The sequence below is a fragment of the Myotis nattereri genome (assembly GCF_964212035.1).
Source record: "Myotis nattereri genome assembly, chromosome: 9".
In the NCBI taxonomy this organism is placed as follows: Eukaryota; Metazoa; Chordata; class Mammalia; order Chiroptera; family Vespertilionidae; genus Myotis; species Myotis nattereri.
Genome location: NC_138084.1, coordinates 1,937,049 through 1,958,062, shown reverse-complemented (window position 1 = coordinate 1,958,062; position 21,014 = coordinate 1,937,049). Strand labels below are relative to the sequence as shown.

The following is a 21,014-nucleotide window of genomic DNA, read 5'->3' as shown; positions in this document are numbered from 1 at the left end:
GGGAAATCTGGGTCACGGCAGATTCCGGAGGCGGGCGGGCTGCCCAGAGCGCGGTCCCGCGTGAGGCTCGGCACGGGCTGCTTCAGCCTCCGACGCGCTCGCTGCCCCTGCCGCCGCCAAGCACGCGGCACTTCCAAAGGGAACTTGGCTTTTTCTAGGAAAATCAGCCAGGACAGCGCCGTGCGTGCCGACAGTGCGCCGAGGGCGTGTGGGAGCAGCCGTGGCCCGGGCACCGGCCGGCTTCCCTGGGATCCCCGGCTCCGGCTGGCAGATGCCCGAGGATGCCCGGCCCCTGCTCCCCCCGCCCGCGCCGCGCGGATCACAAAGGCAGGGTAGCGGCGCTCACATGACGGGCGCGTGGAGAGGCCGCCGGGCTTGAGCGGCTCCCAGCGGACAGGCAGACTATGGGGTGGGCTCTGGCAGCGGCGCGCCGGGGCTGGCATGCCCAGCGATGCCCGGAGGCACGCCGTGCCCAGACGCCCGCCGCCGCGCCCCGGGTCCAGGCTGCCCCGGCGCCCAGGGGCCGGACGGCGCTGCTCGCCTGTCCCCCCGCCGAGAAGGTTATATAATGAGCAGCGGGCGGCCCGAGCCGGAGGGAAGATGAAGTCTTTGTTAAATGCCTTCAGCAAGAGGGAAGGTAAGAGGAGCCGGAGCCGCGGGCACGCGGTGCCTGGGGGAGCCCTTCGCGCGGGTTCTGGGGGGGGCGGTGGGGGGGCGCTCGGCTCCTCCTGGAACTGCTGGTCCTTCGCCCCGTGTGAGGGCGTAACCGTATCCGCTGGGCGGGCTCCATCCCGCGTCTGGCGTGGCGACCCCCTGACCGCGCGGCCGGTTGTATTTTTGTCCCCGAGTCCCGGTCCCTGGCAGGACCGCATTCCAGAGCGTGCAGCCCGGAGACGGCGCCCGGGGCACGTTCGGAACTAAGTTCCAGGGAAACAAGGGAAGTTGGGGCTCCGGTCTGCCCGCTGCCCGCAGGCTGGTGAGCCCAGGACGGGGAGGTCAGGGCGCGCGGGGCACAGCGGGCTCCCGGGCGGCAGTGGCAGGGGTGGGGACGCCTCGCGGAGGACTTGGAAAGTGTAATTTTTATTGGGGACAGAAACGTGTAATAAGTGCCAGGAGGACGGGGAGGGGAGCCCCACCAGAGAGAGTTCTCGGGCCGCCCGCCCGCCCGGGAGGAGGAAGCCGCGGGGGATGGGAATCGCTGCCAGGCGGGAAAGCAGGTGTTTTTAACCCTTTTCTCACACGCACATGCGCGCGCACACATACGCACACACACGCACATGCATGCACACGCACACACACACATGCAAACACACACACGCACACACGCCCTCCGGGGAGCCCATCAGAGGAGAGGCTGGGGCTGGGCAGGCTGGTGAAGATTGGGGCGCTTCAGAGGAGTTGGGGAGGCTGTGAAATAGGCGGCGGAGACAGGGACGCTGGTGCCATGGGTCTCGGTGACAGAGCGAGCCCCTCCCCCCCCAAGTCACCTGTGCGCGTCCGTCCGTCCCCTCAGTGACTCGCTGGCGCCCAGCAGGACCGACCTGAAAAGGTCCCGGGCTCCGTCCCCTCATCTCCCAGGCGGCCGGCCCTTCCCCGGGGGCCCCGCAGCCTGTGCCGTGGGAATCCTGTGTCCGTGGGAATCCTGTGTCCGTGTTCCTCTCTCGCATGAGTAACCCAGGCACTCCGTGTTTGTGACCCACCCCAGTGCGGGGACCTTTTAGTTATTTTTATTTTTTATTTCAGAGAGGAAGGGAGAGAGGGAGAGAGAGAAACATCCATGGTGAGAGAGAATCACGGACCGGCTGCCTCCTGCACGGCCCCACTGGGGACCGAGCCTGCAACCCGGGCATGTGCCCTGACCAGGAACTGAACCAGGACCTCCTGGTTCCTAGGTCGACGCTCACCTGAGCCCCACCGGCCGGGCCAGTGTGGGGCCCTGGGCCGGGGACGGTGGTGTGAGGTGCTCTCTGGTCTGTGCCCTTATTTCATAGACGTCTCTCCCCTCTGAGTCCGTCTGAGTGCAAGCAGGTGCCCCCCCCCGCCCTGTGCCCCCTTCTGTAAAGGACGTTAACCCTTCCCAGCGACGTAGGTCAGAGAGCAGACGTGACTGCCCCCCCTGGGAGCTGGGAGCTGGGGGTCGAGAGAGGCAGGCATTTCCGGGTCTGGGGGTGCCCCCTGGAGCCGGGGTCCCCTCCCCGCATTAGCGTGAGCCCTGCTGCTGTGGGCCGGAGGGCCTCGGGGGCTGGGGTTCTGTGGCCACTTTCTCTGCCCACCTGTGGGAGGTGTCGGCTCGCTGTGGCCTCCGGTCCGCAGACCTGTGCCCGGCAGGCCTCGCCACCCACAGCCGCCACTTGCACCGGCCACGCGCGGCGGCCACGGTCCCTCCGGCCCGGCTGCCCTGAGACAGCGACGCCGTGTGTTCTCCCTCGCGACCAGCAAGGCACACGCTGGGGACTCCCCCGAACAAGACCTGTCCGGCCAGTGGGGAGGCCTTGGCTGACGCCTCCGGCCCCGGGACAGGGCCACGGACGACCAGCCTTTCCCGGGCCGCCTTCCGGGCAACAGGCGTCCGGGTCCTGCGCTGGGGAGTCGCGTGGATGGGGTTCTGGCGGGGAGCCTGGCCCCCCTCCCACCACCTCAGTGGGTGTCTCCCCGGGCAGAGGCTGTGGGAGGAAGCAGAGTGACTCCCACGGGTCCCTCCCAGGTCTCCTCGCTGCCCCCAGGACGTGAGCTCCGTCCCGTGTGTCCTCAGGAATCCCCTGCCCTCCGAGCGCCCCCCAGGGCCTCCACCTCTGCCCCCCAGGCGCCCCTGCCATCCTCCCCGCCCCCCACAGGTGGCGAGGGTGCATGGGCTCACAGCCGTCTCTGCCATCTCTGCCGGTGCCACCTCTGTCCCCCGAGCTCTGGTGTCCTTGTGGGCGGGGCTGGCAGCAGGGCGTCACGCAGGCTGGTGCGGACTGCTCCCCGCAGCCTCGGGCTTGGGCAGCGGCGGGGGGCCATCCAGGACTCTGTGCTGAGCGCCTGGAGCCGTTCCTCCCTGTGAGATGCGGGAGCCTGTGCCCGCCCGTGGGAGAGCGCCCGGGCTCAGCCTGCAGGCGTGTGGCAGCGGGAAAGCTGCCGGGGCGTCAGGCCCGAAGGAAGCCGTGCCCCTTGCAGCCGGGGTCACTGGCGTCTTATCCCCCCAACCTCCCCGCCTGGACGGCTGCTCTTCTGTAGACGCCTCTTTCTGGGAAGGACACTTCCTGTCTCCCCTTCCTGAGTCCCTCCCCATCCCGTCCCCGTCCCCCTCCCGGGGGCAGTGTCCCGCTGAGTCCCTGGGCCCTGAGGGCCCTGCCTCTGGCCTGAGCTTAGGAGGAAGCCAGGCGAGGCCCCCCACCCCCCCCTTCACGCTGCTGAGTCCCCGTCTATGGCGGAGGGAGGAGCGTGCTTGGGGTTGGAGCCGGCTATTTCCACCCGGCAGGTCTGAGGCCGCGTCATTGTCCGGGGGCCACTGGCCAATGTCCCCCCGACACTGCCCCGTCCTGGAGGCCGGAGCCCGAGACCCAGCTGCCTCCTCCCCAGGCCTCTCTCCCGGGCGTGTGGACGCTGCCTCCTCCCCGGGTCCCACAGGGCCCCTCTGGGTGTCGTGTCCTGGTCCCCTCTTCTCCGGAGGACCCAGTCACACTGAGTCAGGGCCGCCCCGTGGCCTCACTGTACCTCAGTCACCTGTTTAAAGTCCCGTCTCCAAATAGGGTCACGCTCTGAGCTCTCGGGGGTCCGGGTTCCAACGCCTGGATATCAGGGGGGGACCCCTCAGCCCATCCCGGGGCCAGGTCTTGTGGGAGGGACTCTGTGGCTGCTCCGTGTCCTGGCCACGTGGTGAGACGGCCACGTCCTCACACGTGTCTGCGCTGCTTCAGGGTGCGCCCCTGTTCACAGGCTGCATGGAAGCCGGACCCGCGTCCCTTCCATCTGCCGCTGAGCTTGAGCCTCCGTGTAACGCGGACACGCTCCGTCTCCCGTCCGTGCTTCTGTGCCGGTGCGTTCTGTCCACGGGCCCGCGGGGCCTCACAGAACTCACGGCGCCCTCCGCTCGGCTCGCGTGCGCCCCCTCGAGGCCACGGCGCCACGTGCTCACGGCCTCCCCCTTCTCCCCCCAGTGCCCTTCCGAGAGGCCCCGGCGTACACCAACCGCAGGCGCCGGGCCCCCAGCACGCTGGCCGCCCCCCGCGTCCTGCTGCGCTCCAACAGCGACAACAACCTCCACGCCAACGCGCCCGACTGGGCCGCCGGGCCCGCCTCGCACCGCAGCCTCTCGCCGCAGCTGCTGCAGCCCGTGCCCGGCCCGGCCGACGGGGGCCCGCGGACTGTGGGCGGCTACGTGCCCGGGCCCCGCAGCCGCTCGCCGTCACTCAACCGGCTCGGCGGCGCCAGCGAGGATGGCAAGAGGCCCCTGCAGCCCTGGCACGTGGGGTAAGGCGGGCGGGGCGGACGGGGAGGGCGGGAAGGGTGTGGAGTCGGGGCTCCGTGGGGACCGGCGAGAGGAGGACCTCGCACATCACACGGCTGGTCTGGGACGCGGGGCGTGCGGGCGGCTGGGTCTCGATTCTGGCTGAGTCCCTCGAGGGAGACGTCCCCGGTGCTAAGAACGGGTCAAAGCTGAGTGAAAGGGTCCCCCCTAGGCAGGAAACCCCTCTCGCACCCCTCGCTGGGATTACGGCTGTGATTCAGGAGCGCGTCCCCTTCCTCCGTGCGAGCGCTAGTGAGCTCCCACGGGCGCCGTGCGGGGCCTGCGGCAGCGGCAGAGCAAACACGGCTCGCGGAGCGAGGGCAGCAGCGGGCCTGTGACGGGCCCTACCTGAGTGTCCCTGTGCGTGTGGGTGTATGTGCGTGTGTTTGTGTGCACTTGTGTGTGCATGTGAATGTGTCTTTGTGCTTCTCTGTGAGCGTTTCTGTGTGCATGGGCGCACATTTGTGTTCACAAGTGCGTGCACGGCGTTGCATGCACATGTGTGTACATGCACGGTGTGTACATGCCCTGTGTGCACATATACTTGTGTGTATGCAGTTGTGCTGTACACATGCGTGTTTTCATGCACTGTGTGTGCATACACTCGTGTGTGTATACACTCGTGTGTGCACGTACTTGTGTGTGTGCTGTGTATGCATTTGTGTCATGGGCATGAGTTTTCATGCACCGTGTGCACATGTCTGTATGTTCTTGTGTGTATGTGTGCATGCATTTGTGTGTTTAAGCACTGTGTGCACATGTATGCAGGCACTGTGTGTGCATGTTTTCATGCACTGTGTGTGCATGTGGTTGCACATACTTTTGTGTGTGCATGCATTTGTGTCGTGTGTGTATGTGTGTTTTCATGCACTGTGTGCATGTGTATGCAGTTGTGTTACATGTGTGTGTCTGTGCTCATGCGCTGTGTGTGTGTGAGAATCACAGCAGCCAGCCTGCCCTGAGTGCCGACACCAGGGCTCCCTGACACGTGGCCTGGACCCCCCCTGGGCCGGGGCCGCACTGGGGCTCATCTCTGGCGCCTGTGAGGTGAGGGTCATGGAGAGCCTGCTCCCCAGGGTCTTCCCGGACCCGTGAGTGCGGCCAGGGGGCCTTGCACAGAGGCAGTGCTGCTCCACGCTGGCCCTCGGGTGAAGCTCAAATCCACGTCCAGGCTGGGTAGGGACCGGGCCGTTCCCTCTGTAACAGGTTGTGGGCAGAGCAACTGACCCTCTGGTTCGCCCGGATGCAGGACTACATCCCGTGTGCCCGCTGCTAACCCCAGGGCGGACAGCCCCCTACACGTGGGCCACTGCCTGCCCCAACCAGGGGAGCTGTCCGGGCCCAGCCAGCACCCCCTGCTGGTGACCCCTGTCAGCCGGCCTCCCTGCCCCGCCCGGCCCTCTCCCCTCCCTTCAGGGCCTCCCTGCCCCGCCCAGCGTTCAGGATCCACCACCTACTTCCTACTGTGAACTTGACGTTTGAGGGCCTCCTACGAGGGAACCACACGGGGTTCGTCCCTCTGTGTCTGGCCTGTTCACTCTGTGTAACGCCCTCACGGCCCCTCCACCGGGAGCAGGTGTCAGAACGCCCTTCCTTGTGATGGCTGCGTACTAGTCTGCGTGGATGGGCCGCATGCGGGGTTCCACCCTCCGTCCACAGACACGCGGCTGCTCCCACGTCGTGGCTGCCGTGACTCAGGCGGCTGTGAACGTGGGTGCGCAGAGGCCGGTGAGGGTCCCTGCTCGCGCTCCGTGGGGACACGCCCAGGTGGGGTTCCTGGATCTGCTTTGGTCTTTTAAGCTCGAATGCTGCCCCAGGGCCCTTGCTCGTCTTTAGCCCCAGCTCAGGCCGGAGCTGCGATGGGACTGCTGGCCACCGGCCGTCGTTGGGAGCGGCTGGCTGCAGCTCTGCGTGTGCCCTGTTCTGTCACCAGCCGTGACCCCCCTCTGCTCCTCCCTCGCAGGCCGGCCTTCCCGCCCGGAGCCAACAAGGACGCGCCCTCCGCCTTCCCGTACCCGGGGCCCAAGCGGAAGCTGTACAGCGCGGTGCCCGGGAGGCTCTTCGTCGTCGTCAAGCCATACCAACCCCAGGTCGACGGCGAGATCCCCCTCCACCGTGGGGACAGGGTCAAAGGTCAGTGTCCAGGCCCTCCTCTGCTTCTGGGGCGAGGTTGGGGTGCGTCCCCTGTGGGAGATTCGGAGCCCCGGGCAGGAGGGAGCAGAGTGAGGCTCCCGGCCATTCTCGGGGCGCAGCTTCCGTGTCCCCGCTGTGTTAGGGGACAGCGCCCACGTGGAACAGGACTCCCCTGGGGAGCGCAGGGAGGGGACGTCTGGGGCGTCGAGGGAAACCGGAGGCCTCCCGGAGAAGCTGTGCTGGCAGAGGTCCCGGCACAGGTCGATGGGCCAGAGCCTGCCGCCGGCCTGCTGACCCCCCAGGCCTGGCTGTCATCAGCCCCCCACACCCACTCACCCAGGCCCTCCCAGCCCGACCCCTCCCACTAACGCCATCCTGTCCTGTCCTTGTCTCCAGTCCTGAGCATCGGCGAAGGGGGCTTCTGGGAAGGCAGCGCCCGCGGCCACATCGGATGGTTCCCGGCCGAGTGCGTGGAGGAGGTGCAGGGCAGGCCCCGGGACAGCCAGGCAGGTGAGGCGCCTCTGCGGCCGGGCGGGCGGCGGTCCGAGGGGCGGCGGGTCCGCGGTGCGTGCTGGGGGAGCCGGCGGGTGTGTAGTTCCGGAGGAACTGGGCTCAGAACAAGGGCCCGCAGGTGGGTGCAGTCCCGCGGGCTCTGTCCGGACCAGAGACAGTGCGCGGCGGTGCATGGAGCGTGTACGGAGGAGGCTGTGCGGTGCCCGTGCCAGGGCACCTGCTCCAGATCCCTCGTGGTCTCCGGTGCCCACCTCGCAAACAGGCGTCCATGTCTCTATAAAAACGCTCAAAGCGGCCGGCGTTCTCGAAGGGAGCTGTGTCCGGCTCTGGGGCTCCCGAGGGGGCCCTGCTGGGACCTTTTAAACCTGGGGCCGAGGCGTCAAATCAACGGAGAGGCTGAGAGGCCACCTGCCTGGTGGTGCTGAGCAAAGTGTGAGAGTCGGGGAAGGCGAGCCGGGGTGTCTTGTTAGAGCAGCCGGGCCCCTGGCCGCCCGGGCTCTGGGTGGGAGCCGCTCAGCGCGGGCATCAGGGCCGCCACGCTCACCTCGGGCCCATGGCTCTGCTGCGTCCCCTGTGTGGACCGCTGGCCCCTGGCTGGCCCCTGGCTGGTCCCAAGCACAGATCCCGAAAGGGCTCGGAGTCGGTCATCCACCGGAAAGGAGGTGCCGTGATGCGCGGGCGGAGGTGGTGCCCGCACAGGGTCGCGGATGGGAAGTCGTTGGTTTTGTGTTTCTGGGCGCGGGAGACGGGTGTGCCCGGTTCACAGCAACTCACCTCTGTGCGGACTCTCAGCCCGGAGAGGGGGCCCCCGAGCTGACGCGTTCTGCGGGGAACTGCCATCCGTCGCGCGTGCCCCTCCCCGTGCGCCTGGTGTCCGGGATCCGGAGGCCGGGACAGCCCCTCACACGGGACAGGGTGCGCGCCCGCGGGTCTGCGGGTTTGTGGAGAGGAGGCCACCGGCCTTGCCCTGACCAGGAGGCCGAAGGGCCCCTCGTGTGGCGGTGAAACGCTGCAGCTGAGGGTGAGCTGGGGCGGGGCCCGCTGCTGGGCGGACAAGCCCACGCCTGGTGGCTGCGCAGCGTCCTGCCCTTCTCGCCCCGGAGCCTCTGCCCCCAGCCGCAGGCACGGGCATGGAGGGGTGCTGGCTCTCATCCCCGCTGTCCAGGGCCAGTCCCGTCGGCCCGGCCGCCCTCGGAGACGTGCAGACCTGGCGCGCTTTCCTGCTGCTTAACGAGCGCCTCGGTTGCGGCTAAGGGGTGGGTGGTGGCGTATGCGGGCCGGGCCTGGGGTGTGGGGGACAGGCCGCCTTGGAGAGTCGGACCCGCGGCCGCAGAGGGCAGGGAGGCCCAGCTGGGAGGCAGCTGCCCGGACTGCCTCCACCAGCTCGGAGCTCTGCCTGGAGGCGGAGGCGAGTGCCGCTGGGAGCTGCCACCACGTTCCGCTCGGGTCTGGGGGCTCCCTCGGGGCCGGGCTCCCCGAGTCCCGCTAGAAAACACAAGTCCCATCGTCACATGGCCACGCACCCTCTGCGCGACGGCACAGAGGCGGCGGGTGCGAAATAGGATGTTTTTGTTACCGTGGGGACATTTAACATGTAGGCGGGGGCTCCGCCTGGTCTCTGAGATGTTCGTCAGCAGCCGCGGGGCGGGGCGGGGCCCTCAGGGAACTGAACTCAGCGAGGCCTCCTGGTTGTGTGAGCCGCCGTGGCAGGAACGCGCCCACCCTCTTTCTTTCACGCCATTTTATGAAAGCGCACGGGAAGCCGGAGGCCTGGGCGCGCTGCTTTGTGTTGTAAATGCCGCTTCCCACGCCTCCCACGCCGGGCCAGCCCCGAAATAGAGGCCTGCCGGGTCCGCCTGGCGCTGCCGGTTCCCCGGGGAGCTCCAGTTCTCGGTGACGCTCAGGGACCCAGGCCCCACCGCTCTGCCCCCCGCAGCAGCTGGGTGGTTGGCCCTGGTTCCCATGGCAACCCAGGGATGCTGGTGCCACCCTTTCTCCTCTCAGACCCTCCTGCCTCCACGGGATGTGCAGCTGCGTCCGAGGTCGCCCTGCACAGCCACACCGCAGCCCGGGGTTCTGGAGGGAAGAGGTGTGGCTCAGCCTCAGGGTAGGGACCCTCTCACCCCCACATGGGCGGGTAACCAGTTACAATGGTCTTCTGTGATTAAACATGACCTCCGTGGGGCTTCAAACCACACACAGTGTCCTGGCCAGTGTTGCTCAGTGGCTAGAGCATCGGTCTGTGGACTGAAGGGTCCCAGGTTCGATTCCGGTCAAGGGCACGTACCTCAATTGAAAGCTCGATCCCTGGCCCTGGTCAGGGCATGTGCAAGAGGCAACCAATGGATGTGTCTCTCTCTCATTGATGTCTCTGTCTCTCTCCCTCTCCCTTCCACTCTCTACAAATCGATGGGAAATATCCTTGGGTGAGGGTATAAAAAACCAACAAAACCCACAGACCCGGGTGGCTCACAGTCCGGGAGGCGCAGGCCCCAGGCCCAGCGTGGGCAGCGTCTGTCCAGGGGTAGCCTCTCCTCCAGCTGTGGACGGCCTGCGCTCCTGTGCCCTCGCGTGGCCGCCACACGCAGCTCTGGCGTCCCCTCCCCTCCTGACAAGGACACCAGTCCCATAGGGTCAGGTGCCGCCCTACGACCTCGCTTAACCCCGATTACGCCCTCGAGGCCCGTCTCTGGGCAGCCATGCTGGGCTCGAGCTTCAGCCGTGAGCTGGGGGAGCACAGCTCCGTCCACAGCCTCGGGGCGGAGGCGTGGCCATGGCCGGGCTCTGCTCCCCCGTCCACATTCTGCGGACGCCTGCCTTCACCTCCTTCCTGCCACGCAGTCCATCCCGGGGCCGGGGGCGTTTGTTGTCTGAGTCGAGGGCAGTGACCGTCCTGGGATGTTACCTGGTCAGGGGCGAGCTCACCTGTCAGCACTCGATGCTTCTGGTCGGCCTCAGGGCCCGTCCACAGGACACACACCTGGAGCCGGACGCTGATGTGCGGTCACAGGGCGGGGCCAGAGCTTCACCGACCCCCGGGTGTGGCCGTGGCACGCTCTCAGCCTCTCGGAGCCGCGGTTCCTGCTCTGTGGAGTGGCAGTGGTGGTGGTGCGTTCCCAGCAGAGCCGCTGCGAGTGTGGGTGAGTGCCTCGCGGAAACCGCCCAGCAGGCCGGCTGTCAGACACACCCACTGGACATTGATTCTCGGGTCCCTGTCACCCCACACGCCACATCTGCACACACCCGCCGAATGTGTGGGCGTAGCCCGACCGACACCAGCCCAGACACCGGCCTCCCGGGTGCTGCGAGTGATGAGCTGGGACCTAGGAACTTGAGCTGGAGCAGATTGAATCGGTGCAAATGGTGGGAGCGAAGGTCAGGGCCTGCCAGTTGGCAACACACGCTGGCGAGGCCCATCGGTCAGCAAGTACTGTTTCCCATGAGCGCAGAGAACCAGGAGGACGGTGGATGGGTGAGTGGGTGTGAGGGTGGGTGGATGGATGGATGAGTGGATCGATGGGTGGGTGTGTGGAAGGATGGGTGGATGGATGGATGAGTGGATCGATGGGTGGGTGGGTGGAAGGATGGGTGGATGGATGGATGAGTGGATTGATGGGTGGGTGGATGGATGGATGGATGGATGGATGGATGGATGGGAGGATGGATGAGTGGATGGATGAATGGATGGATGGATGGATGGATGGGAGGATGGATGGATGGGTGGATGAGTGGATGGATGAATGGGTGGATGGATGGATGGGTGGATGGACCTGGCATGGGGTGCTTGCAGACACCCACTCTTCCTCTCATGCACGGCTCCCCAGGTTCAGCTGTGCAGCCCTCACTCGAGCCCACTCCTACACGCTCGGGGAGGCTTTGTTAGAAACAGGGCTGTGAGCAGCAGGGAGGGGTGGGGTTTACGAGGCCTGAAAAATCCTCTTTGTTGGCCTCCCAGGCCAGGGCCTCTCTGGGTCTCGGCCCTGGAGGTTTTCAGGGAGCAGCTCCCTTCAGCCACCCACCCCTGCCGATGCCCAGTGGCCTCAGACTCTGCCTGCTGCCCGACCTGCCCCCGAATCTGACGAGTAGTCCCCCCCCCCCAGGAGCTAGGATGCGCCGGGGCTGGGGCACCCCGCCTGGGAGGCTGGCAGACCATTCTCGCCCGCGCATGAGTGACTGGGCTCCGGGGGCCCCGGGACAGGCGTGGCTGTGCACCGTGGGGTGGTGTGGACGGGTCCCTGCCACTCATGGTCCTGATAGGCACCATGGACACTGACCTGCCGGCCTCACGCTAGTGAGGCAGACGCGGGGCCTCTTTCTAGGCGCTGGGCGCCCGGTGTCGGGATGCCTGGCAGGGCCCTCGGGCGGGAGCTCGGACGGGCCACGGGCCACCCCCCAGGGCGCCGAGGCTCATCTTGGGACAGGCAGCGGCAGACGGTGCTCCGTCACCGGGGGAGGAGGTTCTGGCTCCGGGGACACAGGCGATGGGGGAATGACTCAACCGGCTCTCAGGCCACCGGCTGCCTCATGGCTCAAGGCGGCTGCTTAGGTGCCACCCATCACATCCACATCCCAGCACAGGAAGGATGTGCAAAGCATCCACTGTGCTTCCCACTGCAGCTCATTGGCCATCGCGTAACCTCGAGGGAGGCAGCCGAGACCCTTTATTCCAGATAACCTGCTGGTGAAGGTGGAGAACAGCTGTGGGGGCGGGGCGGGCAGCTGCCCACTTCGCCGCAGCGTGTCCCCGGGAGCAGCCTGCTCCTGTTTCCATAGCACCCACCCCCACCCCACCACCCCCTGCGCCCCCCTCTCCCCACACACACACACACTCATCCACAGCAGCTCCAGATGTAAGCTATGCGAGGGCATTTGAGTAGAGCAAGCACGTCAAACTCAAAGGCTAACGTGGGCCAAATAAACAGGTTTATGTGTCTGTGGCCGCAAAAAAACAAAAGCTTCCATTTTCGTAGAAACGTAGGTTTATTTCAATAGAGACGTGCTGAATACAAAGGGCTGAAATAAATGAGTCACCGTTCACATAAAATAATAGAACATTTTAATAAAAATTAATATTTTTTCTTGAACATTAACTGACCAGACACTGAATAACTACGTAAATTAATAAGCATAATTCAAACCTATTTGTCTGTTTCTCCGAAAGCGAAATATTTCCTGTTGCGCACACCAAACAAGTCAGTCCAAGACTAATGAGGTGGCCATCGGCTGCTAAAATATTCGCTGCTGGTATTAGTGGAGGGAAATGGTGCGCCTGCGCGTAAGGCGCGTCAGGGAAATGAATGCAACACAATTATAGTCATCAGTCATTAGTGAACATTGTAGTTAGTTATTAATAACTAGGGGCCCGGTGCACAAAATTCGTGCACTGGGTGTGTGTGTGGGGCAGGGGGGAGTGTCCCTCAGCCCAGCCTGCCCCCTCTCACATACTGGGAGCCCTCAGGTGTTGACCCCCATCACCCTCGATCGCCTGATCGGCCCCTTGCCCAGGCCTGACGCCTCCGCCAGAGGTGTCAGGCTTGGACAGGGGACCCCCATCTCCCCCCGATCACTGGCTCTGACCCCCGCCCAGGCCTGAGGCCTCTGGCCCAGGAATCATGCCTGGGCAGGGGACCCCCATCTCCCTCTGATCGCTTGCTCCACCCCCCGCCCAAGCCTGACGCCTCTGACCCAGGCTTCAGGCCTGGGCAAGGGGACCATCATATCCCCCCAATCCCCGGCTCCACCCCCAACCCAGGCCTGATGCCTCGGCCAGAGGACTTGACCCTCATCACCCTCCGATCACCAATCACCGGATCGGCCCCTTGACCAGGCCTGAGGCCTCCGGCAGAGGTGTCAGGCCTGGGCAGGGGACCCCCAGCTCCCCGCGGTTGCAGGCTCCGCCCCTGCCCAGGCCTAATGCCTCTGGCCTAGGCTTCCGGCCCGGGCAGCGAGGACCTGCAGTGGCAGCGGGGGGCGCCGCGATCGTGGGCTTCGCTTTAGGCCCAGGCAAGGGACCCCTAGGTCCTGGGACTGCCAGCTTCGACCGTGCCCAGCTCCCATCGCTGGCTCCACCCCTACTTCCTGCTATCACTGGCCAGGGCGGCAAAGGCGCCTGATTCTCCGATCATGGCTGGGGGGCAGGGCAAAGGCGGCCCCAGGGCCGCCTTTGCCCTGCCCCCCAGTTTTAGCTCCCCCCTGGGTTTTCAATCACTGTCAGTGGCAGGGGGCTTCTTCCTGCTTTCCCTTTCGCCTCCCTGCATTGTGCCTACATATGCAAATTAGCCACCATCTTGTTGGCAGTTAACTGCCAATCTTAGTTGGCAGTTAATTTGCATATAGCCCTGATTAGCTAATGAAAACGGTATCGCCGTACCCCAATTACCATTTTTCTCTTTTATTAGTGTAGATTATGTATATCAGGGTATTGTAAAAACTAGGTTACAGAATTTTTATTAAAACGTTTCTTACATACGGTTATGTTGGCTGGGCTACAAAGACATTTGTTGTGGGCTGCATGCGGCCCGTGGGCTGTGAGTTTGACATGCTTGGAGTAGAGGTTTGAATTGTTTTGAGCAAGAAAACAGAATTTATGGGAAACTGAACCCTGTGGGGGCGGGGGGGGGGACTGCCCCAGGCAATGTACTGCCTACGCACTGTTATGCCAGCCACCCTGGGGCCCTGGTGGGGTCCCCACATCCTGTCAGAGTTCTCATCCTCTTCTGAGCTCCCAGACCTCTTTCCAGGTCAAAGCCTGGTAAGTGAGGGATATTACTCTTGTACCTGTCAGGCCTCTTGGTTACAAAGGGTAAAATTCAAGCTCCACTTGGCTGAAGCCAAAGAGGGGTTTAGTAGCTTTCGTGCTCAGGAATGACAGCTTCAGGTCCAGCTGGATCCAGGTGCTCCGGGAGCCAGGAAACTCTCTCTCCATCTCTAATTTCTGGTTGGCTCTGCATGGACTCCCTCCTCCGGCAGGCTCTCCCCGCACCCTGTGGAGACGTCCACCAGCAGCACCCGGTTAAGGTTCGACTGTGTTAGCGGTCAGAGAGGAAGAGCGCCTCCCTCCCAGTCATTACAAGAGAAGGGTCAGGGTTGGGTCTTGCTGGACTGGGTTTGCATCCTGTGCCCATTCTTGACCCAATCACCGTGACCAAGGGAGTGGATGGCCCCATCGGCCAGACCAGGATCCCACTGCCCACCCTCTGAGGGCCTGGCCACAGCACATACACTAAACATGGGCGACGGGTGTCTTCCCAGAAGCGAGACATGGACACGTGGCAGGCTGAAGGCACACGTCCATCATTCCTGCTCCTACACCCCAGGATTCCTGCCCCGGCGTCCTGGTCTCACTCTCTGGGCTCCTGTTCACTGGCTGCCCTTTTCCTTTATGCGTTTCTTCCTCCTGGCGCCCGAGAGTCTATTAGGGGAAGAGCTGGAATTCCCCCTGAATCCTCAGCACCTGCCCCACACAAAACTCGGCGCAGAACAGGAGCCTGTAAGTGTATGGCAGCCAGCTGGGTGGAAGAAGGAGGGATAGGCAGATGGCTGCCTGGATGGCTGGCTGATAGATGAGTAGGTGGGTGAGTGGATGGGTGGGTGAATGGATGGGTGAGTAGATGGGTGGATGGAGGGGTGCATGAGTGGGGGTTGTATGAATGGATTAGTGGAAGGATGGAGGGTGGGTGAGTAGATGGATGGATGGATGGATGATGGTTGAATGGATGGATGAGTCGGTGGGTGAGTGGATGGGTGGGTGATTCATGGATGACTTTATAAGCAGATGGCTAGCTGATGGGATGACAGACTGGCTGTGGGTCACACACCCTGTTAACTGCAAGCAGTTCAATGTGCCGTCATTTAACTCGCTCGGCCCTGAGAGAGGGAGTGGAATAGAGTGGGTGGCACTGGGCCACTCCCGTTGGGGGGCCGGCAGGAGCCCGGCCAGCTGGCCAGCGTCCTGAGTGAGCGTGAGTCAGGGCTCTTCTGGTCCCAGGGAGGTGGCCTGTCTGCCCGGAGCCTTCCCTGGCCCCGCTCCCGTCCCCCCAGGTGGATCCCCACTGTGCTCTGGCGCACCGTGCACCCCACCTGATGCCTGAGGCTCGGGCCCGAAGACCGCAGCCCCCCTCCCGGAATTAGCTTCTGGGAGAGCTGAGCTCAGAGAGGTTGGCCCCTCCCCGAGATCACACGGAGTCGGCTGAGCCGGAAGGACACCCCCTAGCTGACCAGGCAGCACTCTGTTTCTGCCCAGGTAACTGAGAGCCGTTCTGTAACACGGCGGTGAGTTTCCAGTTTCCGAGATTCCCAGTGCCATGCAGAGCTGTCCTGGTAGGACCCCGCCACCCCCCCCCACACACACACACACCACCCCGTGCCCTTAGCCACTCAGGAAGCCCTGACCTTAGAGGAACCTCCCCCCACAATGCTCCCCTTCCTTTGGGTCCTTCCCGGACCTTGCAGGAGGGTCCCGGCCTGTGATTCCTTCCTCGGCCACTAGGTGGCAGCCGCTGGGCACAGAAGCCAGGAGAGGGGCACCGGGCTGGGGACACACCCTGGAGTCCGGCTCCAAGGAGAGGCCTGGTCTGGGGACCACGTCCTCCCGAGAGCAGGGAACTAGTTCTCAGGGTCAGGCCTCCGAGCAGACCCGCTGGGCCTGACAACGGAGCCACAGGCCTGAGGTCCTGTTGCAGTCCCCGGTCGGGCTGGGGCCCCCAGGAGGCCGACAGGTGGTGGACAGTCGCTGGGGCTGCAGGGCGGAGGGACGTAGGGCAGCCCTCCGCACACTCTGATCCTCCCGGGAGCCGTGGAAGCCGGGCACCGCCGTGGGGAAGACTGCGGGCGGATTTTCCGTTTGTCCTGGGCGCCTCCGGGACCTCCGGGACCTCTGTGACCTCCGTGGCAGCGGGCATGGGGAGGCTGGGCACACGGGGCGTGACTGACCGTGGGTTTTCATCTTAGACGGTCAGCGTGGACGAGGGTCCCAGAGCGTGCGTCCGAATGCCAGCCTCGCCACCTACGGGCCGCACACTGTCACGGGGGCCCGTGACGCAGCCCCCTCGGCCTCGGTGTCCCCCCGCGTTCAATGGGGTAACGGAGCTTGCCCCGTTCCGTTGTGACGATCCCTGATTTAAGAAATGTGAATCGAAACCGAGGGTCTCGGTTGGGTGCCGTCCTGAGCCCCAGAAGGTCCTGGTGGATGCCGGTCAGGGCACAGGCCTGGGTGCGGGCTCCATCCCCAGTGGGGGGCGTGCAGCCGGCAGCCGGTCCATGATTCTCTCTCCTCATTGGCGTTTCCCTCTCTCCCCCTCTCCCTTCTACCTCCAATGTTCACTGGTAGTTACTAGGTGCACGTGTGTGCGTGGCACCTCCCTGAGTGCACGTGTGTGTGAGTGAGCCTGGCACACGGGTGTGCCCGCGTGTGGGTGCAGCCAGAGCACCTCCCACCTGCGTCCTGCAGGCCACGCCCCCAGCTTGTTTCCCGGGCCGGTGCTGTCATTCCCGCCCGCCCCCCCCCCCTCCCCCCACACACACGCGCGCGCGCACACCGCAGCTCCAGGCGGGTGCTCAGGTCCCGGCTCCCCCGCCCACGTCCCAGGTCCTGGCCCCACAGCCGCGCGTGCGCAACGAGGCAAAGTTCGCTGACCCTCCTGGAGTCCGCAGGAGCTTTCCGTCCTGGGACTCTGAGAGCCGGTTCATAAACACCTGCCGATCACCGGAGTGCGACTCTCTGCCCCAGCGGCAGCCTCTCCTTCCGTTTCTCTTATCAGCGCTGCTCACACCTGTGCCCGAGGCTTCAGAGGCGCAGCGTCCTGTCCCCGAGAGCCGCGGCCTCCTTCACGCCTGATCTCTGGCGGCCGGTGCTCCGAGTCCGCCTCGTTCTGAGCCAGAGCCCGTTAGTGCTGACGCTGGTTCCATCCGCACAGCCCTGCCTGCCTGTGGGGTGGGGCCTGGGAGCCGGCGGCACAGCCAGGTGCGGGCCTGGGCGTGTGGCTTCTAAGATCGGGATCCCACGCCTCTCTCGTATTTGGTCCCAGGCGTTTCCTCACAAAAGAAGTCCGCCAAGTACGGGCCGGACCTGGGCAGGAAACAGTTTCTCCCTCTGGAAGAGTGTCCCAGTGCCAAGCACCAGCCCCTGTGTGCAGCGGCTTGAGGGGCGGGGGGCCCCCTGCCTTTGGCCCTGTGGACACAAGGCCAGACTGTGGAAACCAGGAGAAAATTGGGCTTGGGCAGCCATGACCTCCCAGAGGGGGTGACACTTGACTGGGGTTTTGAAGGATGAATAGGAATTCGCTGGGAGGAGGAGAGGGAAAGGTCTGCTGCAGAGAGGACTGTAAGCTGTCTGCTTCCCTGGCCTGTAAGGCCACAGAGGGTTCGTTGAGAGAATTTTAAAATTAATAAATAACTTTGAAAGAATAAGAAAGTTGTCAGATGGAGGGGGAATGGGCGGGTGAATGAATGTATAGGATGGAGGGGGGTGGGTGAATGAATGTATAGGATGGAGGGTGGGTGGGTGAATGAATGTATAGGATGGAGGGTGGGTGGGTGAATGAATGTATAGGATGGAGGGTGGGTGGGTGAATGAATGTATAGGATGGAGGGTGGGTGGCAGCTGAATGAATGTATAGGATGGAGGGGAGGGTGGGTGGGCGGGTGAATGAATGTATAGGATGGAGGGGGGTGGGCGAGTGGGCAACACTTTTGGGGATTTGAGTGGATCTGAAGGTAAGAGAGGTTCCTGGTAGGTGCACAATGATCAATGGATCAATGGGTGGTTGGGTAGAAAGGGTACTTGGTTGGATACACGGATGGACGGATGGATGGATGGATGGATGGATGGACGGACAGATGGGTGGATAGGTGAATGGACAGATGATGGATGGGTGGATAGGTGGATGGAAGGACGGACAGACGTGTGCATGGACGGGTGGGTAGAGGAGTGATGGACAGGTGAGCAGGGGTAACACAGATGAACTGTGCCCCCCCCCCCAGGTGAGACCACCTGCCCCAGGGCTGCAGGGCCTCCAGGAGCTTCCCTTCCGGGGAGGGACTCCCCTCCCCCACCTGCCTGGGGGGAGGGGGCAGACTGGCTGTGGGTGCAGGGAGCACCCGGCCACGCCCTCCATCGCTGCTGCCAGGGCGCAGCTGAGGCTCCTGCTGCGCTCTGGGGGGCGTGCAGGGCGTGCGGCAGGTCGCAATTACTGTTTCAGACAAAGACCCCGGGCGACCGTGTGATCGGAAATAGCTCGGGCGGCGATGCTGCGCCCCAGCCTATCGGCCAGGCCGGGGGCAGGGGAGGAGCGTGGCTTCGATCCCAGGCCCCTGGCGCATTGCCCGGGGGGTGGGGGCTGCTTCTACGTCCCGTTTTCAAGAACAGGAGGGGTGAGACCCGGAAGGACCGTGTCAACCCTCGAAAGGGTTTCCCGAGGCTTCCAGGGCAGGCGGTCCAGCAGGTGGGAGTCTGAGGCCACGGAACACGGCGCACTGACTGGGCACCTACTGCGTGCGCGTCCCCAGTGGGGCCTTTCTCGGGCCGTCACAGGAACCTAGTGTGGTGGGTGCTGTGCGTCTCGATCATGCCCATGTGAGGTGGAGGTTCGGAGGAGCCCACGCGGTCGGTCCCTCATTCAGCGGGCGTTCACTGACCACCTACTGTGCGCAGGGCACTGTTCGAGGTGCTGCCTGGTGCGGGCGCCAGCCCAGCAGAGGGCTCTAGAGAAGCAGCCTCTCTGGGCCCTGCTCACAGGACCGTCACGGGCGGTGAGCGGCTCCGTCCTGCGTGGGTCTCACACCTGGCGTCTCCTGGAGAGGTGGCCGCCGTGGCCGCCCTGCGCACGCGCTCTCCGCTTTGCGAACGCGCTCTCCGCCCTGCGCGCCCACGGCGGAGCCTTAACAAATGCATCGTTTGTCTTCTCATTCCTGTGCCAACTGCCGTTGCTGCTGTGGAGCCCAGGCAGGCTCCTCGCCATCTGTGTGCGGGAGAACCGGCCCCACGGAGCCTGTTTTCTAGAATCACCTGCGCCCCGAGCATGTTTGAGCCGTGAGAGTGTGGCTGGGCATGGCCATATCTTGCTGGACACGGGAGCCCACAGCGCCCGGGGCTGGCCGGTCTCCCGGCCATTAGCACAAAGAAACAAGGACGGTGGTGTCCTGGGGAGTCACACACCCCTTGGTGTCCGGCGGCTCAGCTCGCCCCCACCCAGTGAGTGACACCTCAGCCAGGGAGAGGGCCACGCGGGAGGAGAGGGCCACGCGGTTCCTCCCGTGCCCAGGGCTGTGGGTCGCACTCTGATGCGCAGATGTTGGCCGGGCACCAGGACAGGTGTGTTGTCCTGAGGATTCGGCGTGGCCAGTGGTGTGCAGGGTGCGGGCGAGGGCGCGAGGGAGCCACCTGGCCTGTCACTCCCTGCTTTCCTGGGCTGGACCCTCCGGAGCCCGCACAGTCAGTCTTCCCATCTGTGAAATGGGCTCGGTCCGGCCTCCTCGGGGCCGGGGGTCCACCATGGAGCAGGTGCTGCGGCCAGAGCTGGTGACGCCCGTTTCTGCCGGGCGCCTGGTGCACCCGCGTCCTCGCGTGGCAGAGAGCGAGCTCTCGTCCCTCTTCCTGCGAGGACACTGTCCCAGGCGGGGCCACCTCTGACCTCCTCGAACCCTAACCCCTCCAGAGCCCCGCCTCCCAGCTGTCACCATGGGGGCAGGGCTGCAGCACAGAACTTGGGGGACACAAACACCCTGTCCATGGCGCTCGGTGACAAGATACCAGGCTGGGGCCGGCCCGGGCCTGGATAAGAGTCGAGGAGCCGGGTGCTGGCCTGGACCTGGAAGGTGGCGGGCGCGGTGGGTCTGCGCCCAGGGCCAGGGCCACAGAGGACACAGCGCAGTGCCGGGTGCAGGGGGACAGCAGGGGCCTGTGGGATCAGCAGGCACCGAGTTCTGAGCCACAGGCCTGAGTGAGGCCGGTGTGATTACAGCCCGCGGAGGCCTCACCTTCCGGACCCGCCTCCGGGAGGCTCAGCCTCGGTCCTTGGCCTCGCTCCTTCCTCTGCCCCCAGGGGCCAGCAGGGTCCTGACCCATAGGCCTCAGCCCCCGCCCAGGCTTGGGCCCAGTGGTCATCCCTCTCATGGCTCCCAATTAGTGGAGACGAAGGCTGCTGGTGACAGGGAGGGGAACGGCTTGGGCCAGGAGACACTGGTGAGCAGCGGAGTCTGAGGCCACATCATAAGGAGTGTGTGTCCAGGGCAAGGGAGGTGAGAAGACGACCTCCCGCCGTCACTCCCCCTTTCCGCCCCCGCAGTCTCCTGCCATGTTTGGCGTGAGGCTGGCGTCAGGCCCCCAGGGTCCCCGGGTCAGCAGGTGCCCTCCCAGAGCCCGGCAGGGCCTAGTGCAACTGCTCTCGCCCCAGGGCAGCCACGGCCACTTCTGTCTTTGCACGCCGACCCCCACGCTGGGGGAGTCCCTGTTACCCCCGTACAGGCCCCTCGCTGAGCACAGATGTGCTGCGCCGCCCAAGCCTGCATACGCCCCGTCTCCAGGGTAACGCAGAATTCCCCCCGTGCGGCTTAAAATATCCTGCCATTCCCAGCCCAGCGGCCTGTGGCTGTTCCCGCAGCACCGCCTCCCCCAGCAGGGGTGGAGGTGCGTGTGGAGGGACCGTCCTAGGTTCCCCTTTCCCAGCAGCCCTCTCCTCCGTCCCCAGGTGCCCTCTGGCCTCCAGAAGGGGTAGCTGACCTGCCCCCGTGGGCTCCGGGACCAGGCCCAGCCTCTGGCTGGCAGGAGGGTGGAGGCTGCCCTCCTTCCACGCCCTGGGGCCTCCTGCCCAGCCGCCCCCCACCCCCGCCCTGCCCTCTGGATCCCCAGCCTGGACCCTGCCCGTCCCCCGCTGTCAGGGCT

The 21,014-nt window shown here is 64.9% G+C and overlaps 1 protein-coding gene across 2 annotated transcripts in view; it reads left to right on the top strand.

The window, feature by feature from the left end:
• Positions 1 to 21,014, top strand: part of SHANK2 (SH3 and multiple ankyrin repeat domains 2) — a gene marked incomplete at its 5' end in the record, with an annotated part of 177,482 nt that overhangs the window by 49,557 nt on the left and 106,911 nt on the right. Inside the window, 4 exons of one of the 2 annotated variants that reach the window (XM_081099536.1) lie at positions 601 to 637; positions 4,140 to 4,452; positions 6,453 to 6,622; positions 7,019 to 7,132. In XM_081099536.1, coding sequence (XP_080955662.1) covers positions 601 to 637; positions 4,140 to 4,452; positions 6,453 to 6,622; positions 7,019 to 7,132 — 634 coding nt within the window. Of the gene's footprint in view, positions 1 to 600; positions 638 to 4,139; positions 4,453 to 6,452; positions 6,623 to 7,018; positions 7,133 to 21,014 lie in introns of those variants that run through there. The other variant, XM_081099535.1, reaches the window with a different exon arrangement.